The 12,024-nt window shown below is 32.4% G+C and overlaps 1 protein-coding gene and 1 non-coding gene across 2 annotated transcripts; both read right to left on the bottom strand.

Moving 5' to 3' along the window:
- Positions 1–4,314: 4,314 nt before the first annotated feature.
- On the bottom strand, positions 4,315–4,386 carry TRNAP-UGG (transfer RNA proline (anticodon UGG)). The gene has a single exon. It is a non-coding gene; the product is annotated as a tRNA-Pro (tRNA).
- Positions 4,387–8,671: 4,285 nt separating this feature from the next.
- On the bottom strand, positions 8,672–9,013 carry LOC147396143 (cytochrome P450 86B1-like). The gene has a single exon (XM_086450059.1). The coding sequence runs from the start codon at positions 9,011–9,013 to the stop codon at positions 8,672–8,674; it is 342 nt and encodes a 113-aa protein (XP_086306185.1).
- Between the last annotated feature and the right edge of the window lie 3,011 nt (positions 9,014–12,024).

Here is a 12,024-nt window from a genome sequence, read left to right as displayed (position 1 = left end):
GCCCACTCATTATTTATTCGAATTTGACTAGTATCATCATATTAAACAAATTGACTTCACTTATTTTACCATTTAGCGGCCATCTCAAGTATTTGGGACCTATAATCATGATTGCACCTCACCTCTATATAACTTAGAGCTTACTTTTGTGGTCTCATACTACACTCATTTTTATAAAAAAAAATAATATACTCAATTAAATTTAGTCAATATTGTCGAGCAAATATTTTAGAATTCAAGCATCTGTGAGGTTACCCAATTAAGTAGGAAATCAAGTCAAAAAGACCATTTTCAATACTAATTAGGGTTAGACCAAGTAAATAAATTGCTCCAATATTGGATTCCATGTCATGGGTTTTGAGTTTGGTTGCATAAGGTTTTTAATGTCCAATCCAAAGTATACTGTAATCCTTATTTTAAAAGGTGATTTAGACATGCCCCCTATGTTTTGTTGAATATTGGAGATACCCCCTTGACCTCAGCCTTGTACATAGACTACTAGAGATTGAAGATGGTGGCATTTGAGTATTTGTTTTCCCCTTAATTTACATAGAAGACTGAGGTCAAGGGATGCATGTTATTAATTTCAAAACAGAAAGGGTATCTCTAATATTCAGCAAAATGTAGGGGGGCATGTCTATATCACTAATTCAAGTCAACTAAATGTTACATTACTTTGAAAATTATTTTGTTAACTTTTTCAAAATATCCGGTTCTTTTATTTTCCACTATTTTAAGTCGATAGATTCATAAATCATTAAGTTGACTTGAATTTGTGGATCTTAGACGAGTTGAGCTCTTGAGTTCTGAATTAATGTATCATTTAGATTCAAGTGGATATGATCTGTGTCCAATCCGGATCTTATGTGGGGTCAATGGACATTAAACCATAATAAACTCCTTTTCTTATTCGGATCTCCTCAAAAATCCCAACTCGAAAATTTTGATTCTTGGATCACTCGAATTTTGGGTCAAGTATGACCGATTTTTATGCCCAAATTATTAGGATGAACTAAGAAAATATTTCCTCCTCACCAACCCTAGTAGATGACTGCATTATATTTAATGGTCAATATCATGTGTATGCACATAAGTCACTCTGACTTTATAGAGCTCATTATTCCAATTTCTAAGCTATGCTTTCAAAGAGAGTGGCTAATATAGTCCAAGTCAAATAGCTCCAATCACCAACGTTGCATTTACACAATATGACATGAAACAATTGGACTACTTGCCAACGTTGCATTTACACAATATGACATGAAACAATTGGACTACTTGTTGCCAAACATCCCAAAACAACTTGAAAGAACATCAACGCAAGATATCAAAATCCCAAGATGTGCGCTAATGGTCCAAGATGTAGATCCAAACATGTAACATGTGTAACATTTAATTAATGAGTATTGGTCATAGTGACAAAGGCCTCTTTAACAAAAAGTGTGAGGTCTTCAATTCAAATCCCCTCATTTGCCACCTATAATGATTCTTCCCAATTTATTTGGTATGTGTAGTTTGTTGGATATTGCATATATCAGATTTGGGAAAGATACGAGTTCTAAGAGGCCAATTGTCTCGTCCACGTTTAGTTGGGCCTACGAGTCCAGATACACCCGTCATTATTAAAAAAAAAAACCTTCATAGACTATACTATACTTGTTGTTATTTAAAACAGAGGAAATTAACAGTTGTTGGCAGACCATAAAGGGTCCACTTGATGCATCAGGTCCCACCACTACCGAAGTCCAAGTGTTGAACAACTTGATCAAACTTTCCTTTCTTTGTACGCCATTTAATTTTTTGTTTTCTTGGGTTAGTGTCAAGCCCATGAATTATTCTCTAGTGACATTTCAATTTGACAGACCATTTTTTTTTTCCCTTCCATCAGATACATTATTTTAACTTCTAACCAAAATAATTTCTTCTCTTTTGGTATTCCTTATGCATGTAAAACTTTTATATTTTTTATTTTTTTATTTTTTGGCAATATATAATGCTTTGCAAAATTTTCCTTGTTATATTTAGCTAGACAAAACTTGGCATGATTTTTCTTAAGGGAAAATTTAGGGATTTGAAAAGGAGACCTTCTATTAACACACCAACCTTTACTTAGCACACACCAATCTATATGCATTAAATTTCAGAAGGATTGATGTGTTGTAAGTAAAAGTTGGTGTGCCAATAGAATCTCTGTTTGGAAACATATGAGCAATGGAGGATAGTCCTAGACAAAATTTTATGGAAATTTGGGAAGGGCTTACCAAATTTTTGTTTTATACCAATCACTTAATTACCATTATATTAAGGTGTAATAGAGGAAGAGAAATGTGCTTCGAAGTCGAGTAAGATGATGGTGTGCTGAGACTAACTTGGGTGAGGTGATTTCGACCATCTATACAAGTTAAATAAATTATTGTTCTAGGATTAATTAGAAGAGTAGAGAAATATTGGGGGGAAGGAATATGAAGAGAAAAAGATGGAGAAGTGTGAGAACTTATGCCTTGAGAAAGAAGCAATATCTATGTATTGTGTTCTAGCTTCTTAATTTGATTCATTTATTTCTTGCATTCCCTTCACTATGCCTATTAGCAAATCCAATTTAATTAAAAAGACAAAGATGTCTCTCTAAACTAAATATGCTACGATGTAAAAAAGATGTACATATCTTATAACAAATACTTGTAATGAACATTAAGATACGCTTTGATATTTGATAGGGATACTAAGACACCTTAAAATGTTCCATTAGGGCATCCCCTCGTTTAGAACTTCCCCTTAACGTCAATAATTTTTTAATCTTTGACATCCCACGATCATCGACAATGGCATTCACATTGACATTTCTCACCTTTAACGATGAATAATTGAGCGTGGCAAGACCTTACCAACGTTCTGTTATTGCAATTAGTGGGAGTCTTGTGCTACATGTCTCTCTGTGATATATATTTCGCGTGACACAATTCATCATACACCATCTGTAATGAGATGAACATCATAACCATGTACGTGCACACCCCATCAGATGGCACCTCTGGAGCACTCACCATCTCTAATTTTTTATTATGCATCGAACTTACTAATGAAATGCAAGAATATTTTTAGGGATTCTCATGAAAATGTATCCCTAAAAATATTATATCGATCCCTAGGAAACTAGTATATTTCCATCCATATCAATATCATCCTTATAGGTTAAAAAAGTCTAATTTAGTCTAATAAATTAAAACTATGATCTTGTCAAGTGTTTTTAATGAACCCAAATTATAAGTAGGATTTGGGATAAGTTCAACTACTCCTGATCAGAAGTACATATCCACATAATCAATAGGGGTTTGGTGGCAGTTCTATTATATAAAAATATGTGTTGGTGAGAGAAGACCAGAAGATTGAAGTATCTTAAATATAAAGTTTTTTAATTTGATTTGATAATTTATCATACTTCCTTCCAAGTTCCAACCATTCGTCCAACTTAACCTTTTTTTTTATTTATTTTTATCCAATTAGTTCACATTTGTGGTCCAACCTTAACTTAAGAGACACATTATTAAAAGCGAGTCAATTGTGTACCATATCTCCTGATTTAATTATTTTTCTCAGAAAATAAATAAAATAATAAAGTCCTTGTTGTACACCTCCATAAGTAATTGGGGGTAGTGGGCCGGTTTGGAGCCCATGTAAGAGAGTCTGACCCACTTAATAAAAGGTCCCACGGATTTGTTTGTTCGAGTCCTACTTTATGTTATTCGATTCATTCAGCTTAATTTTGAAATGTGAATTAATCCAAAATAATTAAATTTAAAAAAAAAAAATTATGCAATAAAGATTTGTGAATCCAATTGTTGTGGTTTACTAATTCTTCAAATGGGTCCAACAAATTTAACATAAGATTCATTCCTAAAGTGTCGAAATCACAAATCAAAGTGAATCTAAGAAATGAATTATTCCTTCGTTCCCATACGAGCCGAGTAGGACTAGATTGATTTAGAGAGACAAACTACAAACCACAAACCCAAATTCAAAGGAAAAAAACCTTTGAATCGGCCAGCCGCTTCAACATTCTGAAGGAATCCTTTCCATCTGATTACACATGGCATTTCAAAGGAGATATTTAAAATTTTAATGAAAATGTAGGGGTGTGAAACAAATATAAAATGCCATATGTGTCTTGTAATGAAGAGGGTTCCTTCCCAATTTGAAGGGGGATGTTAAAATCCTTATACCTATTATCATTACTGTTTCAGAATTTTCTAAGATACTCAGTCTCAGGCTCAACCAAAACCTTATAAAGGGAAAAAATTTTAAGAAATAAAAAAAGGGGCATTCCGAGAATCGAACTCGGGACCTCTCGCACCCAAAGCGAGAATCATACCACTAGACCAAATGCCCGGATATGTTGAAGTTTTAAAATTAAATTTATTATATAAAATTAATAATTCAATTTCATTTGTATGATAATTTTTTTTTTTATTTTTTATCAATTCTGAGGAAGATAATCCTTACATTAATACTATGTCATTCAATAAATATTTAAAAAAAGATACCATTTGTACAGATAATCCCACATGAATTTAAACTAAATAAATATTTTCAAATGGACACATCTCTTCCTTTTTTTCTTTTTTGTGGAAAAAATACACTCAATTGACAGTATAACTTGTTTGTAATTTGGAACATATTTCAATGTGAAATTATGGTCGAAATTGCTAGACCTATTGGTCTGTTGGGTGGCTCATCAAACCTATGACCAACGTTTTCTTTAGTTTCTAAATATTGGGTTTTCTTATTAAAGAAACAAGCCTATTACAATAGGATAATTGAGAATTTCAATTGATCCGGAAAACCTCTATTTTGAAAAGGATTAGAATCTTTTGTTGGGCTATATTCTAACTTAGAGAAAATTTAGATCCTGAACTCCTATCTATAAATGTATGGATTGACTTCCTTATTTCTCTAGATTTTCAATTAAAGAAAATCAAGAATTCTCAAGAACTCTCAACGGTTTTGCACACTCTATAATGGGCAAGGCTAGAGAGGTCTTTGAGGATACGAATTCCATCAATAAATTAATCAATCCATAGGGAAGATCAAAGAAGAGAAGGTGAACCTAGAAATTAAAACTATTTCATCAAAGGGGTAATCGCTATTTTCAGCTTTCTGGATTAATGGCAATCACTTCAATTTCAAAATTTGTCTATTGGCAATTTTGATCATGTTTGGTATAATTTCTTTAATATCGGAAATAGTCCATTATCAATAAATTTTTTTTCTTTGATGGATTGCACATTCTAGTCATTCTGTACGTGTACAACAGTTAAATATAATCACTTTCTGTGGATGAACATATAGAGATGTGAAGGTGTGACCTATTCAATGTCATAAATCATAATAATTAACATTACTGGGCCTTATCACGCTATTCATACTACATTAGAGTCTCTATAATCTTCCATATGCAGATGAAAAATACTAATAATGGATCATGAGAAGCATGCCCATTCCCACAAATGCGGAGCAACTTGGGACTGTCAAGATTGAAATAGAGATAGCACGAACATAAGATCAGGTGAATTGGAATCCAATTACAAGAAAATTAACAATGGATCAAGAAATGATTCAACGATTTGCCACTCACCTTGTACATATAGAAAAACTCTAGCCTGACTATGTTAGTCGGGCAAACCCTACTTATACATGTAATAGAAATCAATCAAAGTGATTACTCAGCTTTTGGATCCATATTTCAAGCCCTCTTGAATATAGATAGAAGATTCATTATTTGGCCCACTTTCTCTAATTTCCATGTTTCAGAATTACGATCTTGGACTGGCCCCTTGGAATGACCTAGAAAATAAAATAAGTCCGTGCTACTATATGTACCTATGGGATAGAGGAAGAAAAAACTAAATAAAAAGAAAGAGAGGATAGCCCCTATAGCTTTAGAAAAGCAAGGAGCCCACATCCGATTAATGTCTGGGAAATCCATTCAACCGGAATAACAAGACGGCATCCATGCCTGAAACGTGTTTTGCTTGCCTACTATATGAGGATCCAATCACGATCAGAATCTTATAACTTAGTGTAATAATCAGATATAATTCGATCATAGATAAATAGATCTATTTATCTTTGTTGCGGGTGGTGTAGCTACTGAGATTAAGATCAATAAGTTTATTGGAATTGGTTCTATATCAATGGAATCTCATCATCCATACATAAAATCAGAAATTGAACATTTTCAGTGATTTTCCCATGAGCCCAGTAGCTTACATTGCTTAGCTTTATGCTTGTGTCATTGCCCACCAATGCATGTTTTGTTAACATTACATCTATTCTTAATTTTGCCATTTTTTTGGTTTTGTTTTGTATATCTGTATTTTTGTCTAAATGAACCTGTCTCTGATGATCATCAACATATTTGTACTTGAGTGGGCCCATATCAATCTTAGCTTACTTTTGGTGGCTTCAGCTAATAAACTTGAACTCGAGACCCCAAACTTGCATTGCAATATGTTAATCAACTAAGCCACGGGCCCAAAGTCAAAGAACTCTCACATAAACTGCCAGGTTGCCAAATCACACCTCAGCCCTCTTGATTGGGTTTGAAAAGAAAAAATATATATATATACCTTTTTTTTTTCTTGGAGTTGGTTAAATTTTATCTTCTACATACATGTGGCACCCAGTGGTGTTTTGGGGCACCGCATTGACATGGGGTCCATAAAGCTAGATGGTCTTTCGATCATATATATGTTTTTCCAAATTCGCATAACTAGGGTCATAGCCCATCCAATAAGCATAATTATATACAAAACAATGAGGAATCAAGATCCATACATATATGCCACAAAGCAATTCTCTTTGTTCTTCTTATATGCTTAGCCATCAATTTCAACAGTTACTCCTCTCCCCCTCCTTTAATGCAAAGCACTCTAAAGTTTCCAAATTAGGATTGTTAATGGGGGTAGGTTCAGGCAAAGGCCAACCTAACTGGGCTTGAAGATTAGCCCAACCCAAGTGCGAGTTGGATTTTGGGCTCGTTAAAATTGTCACCCTGGGAACTTAAAAATCATTTTACTATTCTTAGATTATGAGCTCAACTTTAATTTCATGCTCATGGGCAGACCAAGTTACCCAGTTCAGGTCAATATGTCAGTGGGCCTTCGCACTGGCTAATTTAATAATTTAATAATTTAATTAGAATATTTAACTAATATTCACGTTATTAAATAAAGAGAGAGTTTATATTACCACACCAAATTTTATTAGGTTAATTCTTCCTTAATACCTTGTAAATTGGTGTGCTCTTAGTAAAAGTTGTTGTAGCAATAGAAATCTCTCTAAATAAAATAGAGTCATTCCTTTTTAATACATTTTTGAGAAATTAAACAGTCAGACCTATTTGTTGCAATTTTATTTTAAAAAAAAAACTCTCTTACTTTATCAACATTGTTACTCAACAAAACTTGATTTATGAATTAGGTTAGTATGATTAACTTAATAAGATTTCAAATCTTACTAAAAGTCATTGCGACCACATGGATTGTCAAATTGGCAAATCCAACACCATAGAATTCTAAATCTCATGGAAAAAACTCAAATTCAAAAGATAAAAGTCAATGATAAATTTTTTTTTCAAAGTTAAATAAAATTTTGTCCTTTGTGACATTGTAACACCAAAAATTGATGCGGTTTGGATCCGCTCCAAGGTTTGTCAAGTGAATTTTATGACATGGATCCCTGTTCTAAGGTTTATGAGTAACAAACTCCGCAAAGTAAGGTTTTCTTGAAATTGTCAAAATTCAAGGTAGTTTTTTGTAATAAAATGCTAACAGCTAGGTCTTCCCGATAAATCTCTATTTTTTCTTTTTCGTTTTGTTTAAGAAGCAAAATTAACTAGAGTTGAAGTACAGGAGCTGACGAGGGGAGTTGCGTCCACTAAAATCAGAGAGCAAAGGCACTACAAGACTTAAAGTAAGAAAGAGTAAGGGCTCATTGTCAAACGTCTCTCAAAAGAAAAGAAATTCTACATCTTATCAACTTCAAATCGATGTTTTTCCTTTTTAGGCAAATAAGCAACTCATTAAGCCTTCTTACCAACTTCAATCAAATCTAATATGGACCACCTATCCATCAGGATACTACATCAAATAATGAACCGCTCTCACAAATCATAATATTTTAACAACTCAAAAAATAAAAATAAAAAATTCAATAGTAATCAATTTTCATATCCCTTTAATTAGGGGTGCACATTGGATTGGATAAATCCGAGAACCGAACCAATCCGAAGCTTTTGGATTGGATTGGTTCGGATTGAACACACTCGTGGTTCGGGTATGGATCGAAAGAAAAAAAAATCCGGTTGATTTGGTTCGGTTCCGGATTAGACATATAATAGAACCGAACCAATCCGAAATCCGAACCAAATTTATATATAATATTAATATATTTAATTATTAAAAAATAGAACTTTCGTTCTGTATTTCTCTCTTCTTCCAGTTAGAAGAAGCCGAAAACCTAGCCACCGTCGTCGATCATCTCCCTCACTCACCTCACCTCGCCATCTCGTCGGAAAACGGAGAGGTAACTCTCTCTCTCTCTCTCTCTCTCAACTATGTTAGGAAGAGGTAACAGTGCACTAACCCATATTGCATCTGTGGATTGGATTGGTTTATACGCCACCTTCACCGTTCGTGTTCTTCAAGAATACAATGCTGGGTTCTTCTAAGATCTTCGCCTCCACATGCGGTGACTTCGCAATCACCCAGAAGAACCAAGCAAGAGTTGTATCAGTTGAATCTTGACCTACGAAAAGGAAGTTCAACCCTGTGTCTTTAAGGAACTTTTCACCTTTAGGTAGCAAATCATTCTTTGAAATTTCTTCAGAAGAAGTCATGTAAGCTGTTATTAGATTAGTTTCTTCCACACCTTTAAGCATATCTTCTCTCTTTGAGGGTATGAATCGATCTATGGTTTTCTTTGCCTTCTCCAATTTCTTCTCCTTCTCGATCATCAACCAACGACACAATTTCCACCATGTTTTAGGAATTACATGCCTATAAAATATGGCTTCAGTAGCAACGTCAATCGCCTTGGAAAGTTCGTTAATAGGAAAGTTCCTAGAAAGATAATTAGGATTCTTCCCAAATGTAACAGCAAAATTTTTGTCGAAAGCAAACCTCAAGAACACATCTTCCAAATCAGCAACAAATGAGAACCGAGAACCGATCCGAACCAATCCGAACCAAGATTGGATTGGATTGGTTCGGTTCTATAAGGTAATTGGATTGGTTCGGTTCTAAATTTGTAGAACCGATCATGTTTGGTTCGGTTCCAATTTTGTCAAAATCCGAACCAATCCGAACCATGTGCACCCCTACCTTTAATTAAGAAAAAAAATTATTTTTATTTTTATTTTTTTAATTATGACCTTTACATGACAAAGCTGTTATTGTATTGATCATCATATCACACTCCTTAGTTTGATCAAACTAGAGATCCATATTCCTTACATGAATGGTCGGGGATGACCTAATCAACCAATCAAATGTACGTCTATTAAGTATTAACCAATACTACTTGAATTGAATATAAACATCCAAATTCAAATTAAAAAAAGAGTCAAGAATTTGTTGATTCCTGCTCTGTCACACACCCCTTGACATGGCATAGGTTAAAATTATAAATTTTTTCATTGGGATACACAATTGAATATCCTCATAAATATGTGACATTGTGTATTTCGAGGAAAATCTATGATTCTAGCACATGCCACATCAGGGCGAGGTGTAGACAATCATTATTCTTAAAATATAAAAAAACATATGAGTCACCCAAATTCAAATCAATGAGTATTATAAATTTATTTCTTAATTAAAATCGAATTAACTTATGAGATATCTGATTTTGTTTGATAAGTAAATTAGATTTGAAAAATAGTCAAATTTTGAATGGGTCACATGCACTCTTGATCTAGTCTTCTATTATATACTAATAGTAAATGATATTAATACTCTTATCTTCAATCCATACCCTTATTTTAAAAAAAATTATTTTTATTTTTTTACAAAATCAATCCTCAATTTTTATCTTCAATATCAGTCATTTTTAACCTTAATATATATTTATAAGGTTTTAAGGAAAGTTGTATAACAATGAAATTTATGTGATTTAGATATGATCACACGAACTTTGATGAAAAATCCTTTCTTGATTGAATCATTGAATCATCCAAATCAATAATCAATAGTAAATAAAAATTTCAATACTATGTTTTAATTGTGTAACTTTTTTATGGTCCCTTTGTCTCTTTTATAAGACTTTTGTTAATAACTACCTCATTGGAGGTTCTCTTCACAAATTGATGCTTCGTGATTGTTCCACTTTTTCACGTTCTGTAACTATTTTTCATACCATCTGATATTGTCTTGTACGATTTTGATATGCGTAACCATACCTAATTCCTCCACGTGGACTAATACTTGTTTCTTAGAATTTAATATTAATATGCTACCAAATGTATTATTCTAATTAGTGATTATTTCTAGGTACTCATTACTATTTTCTACAAAGGATTTAGACAATTTTGAAAAAAGATGGATTGAAGTAAGATTGAGTTTAACGAGCTTGAAGATGATGATTTTGATAGATCAATGATCTTTTGGCTTGGCTCGAGATTAAAAATGAGAGAGAGAAAGGGAGGAAATGACAGATGTAAAGGAATTTATTTAAATAGTTATGAAGTTATTTGTGAGAGAAGACAAAAATCAAGATAATCATTGGAGAAGATGTTTGTCGAGATATCGCCGTTCACAAACTTTAGATATGGAGTGAAGAGTTGAATGTGGGGGAAGGAGGGATCAAGAAATTTGAAAATTTTAAGAGAAAAAGAATATAATTTTATTAAATATTAAATAAATTAATTATATATTGAATTGGATATTATTTAAATGTATGTGTCAATATTGAAATTCATTAAAAAAAAAATAATTGAAATATTAAAATTTATCTGAACCTAAATTTAAATTAAAAACTTTTGGATAATATCTACTTTATTAAATATTCCATACACCTATTCACATGAGAAGAAAACGAGAAGAGACGCTTGTAGTGACACTCCTGAAAATATTTCTTTTTTCTCCTTTTCTTACGATTGATTAAATAATCTGATAATCAATGATATATGTTAGGTGGGTCCACGTAAACATGAGCGTACGGACCTAATAACATCATCCCATGTCTCATGATTGATGACCATTTCCTTTCAATCCCAACTCATAGGGAAACCCAAACAACTGGCGGTAGAGTTTGTCTCGGGTGACGCGAATGAAGTGACATATGTCATCTTTTAAACATGATGTGGACGTATTACACCCAGAATTCCACGTTATTTATTAAATACTCATCATCCCAATCTAACATTGACACGTGCATATTCTTCAAAATATTTAGTAAAATTACACAGAACCCATGTACAAAGAAGAGTATTTTACTAACACCCCTTACAAATATATGATTGATTCACTTGAAATAAATAACAAATAATGAACAAAATGATAGAATGACAAAGTAAAAGACAACTAAGTTTTTTAAGATAATTAGGATATTTTTATTAGAGAATGAAGAGAGTATTTTATTTATTTAACTAGTCTATAAAGAAAATTGAGATTAAAAAACATGCAATCAATCTGAAAATAGATGAATAACTAACAATTGTCTTTAAAATTTATTAAATTAATTAAATTATGATTGAACCCAAGTTTTGAAATATTATAATAACCAAAATCATGTCTTATAGAAATGAAGATAAAATTAACTTGATTTAACATTTATCTGTAATTAGAATTTATATTTATGCTAAATATAAGTTTAACGTTCATTTGATTCTAATTTCTAACCCACCCTACAATAAGAGAATTCCTTTCCTTACTAACATAATGAGAAAAAAGGTTTTATTAAGTTTCATCCACCATAAAAAGACATTGAGATACCTAATACATGATTTATTATAATTTTTTTTTTCTT

Source organism: Akebia trifoliata, chromosome 8, assembly GCF_017979445.1.
Source record: "Akebia trifoliata isolate Shusen 1 chromosome 8, ASM1797944v1, whole genome shotgun sequence".
In the NCBI taxonomy this organism is placed as follows: Eukaryota; Viridiplantae; Streptophyta; class Magnoliopsida; order Ranunculales; family Lardizabalaceae; genus Akebia; species Akebia trifoliata.
The sequence above is the reverse complement of the archived record's forward strand: the minus strand, read 5'-3'. Positions and strand labels throughout refer to the sequence as shown.

Excerpts from the sequence above, each read along its gene's own strand:
- LOC147396143 (XM_086450059.1), bottom strand. The coding sequence starts at position 9,013 with ATGATCGAGAAGGAGAAGAAATTGGAGAAGGCAAAGAAAACCATAGAT.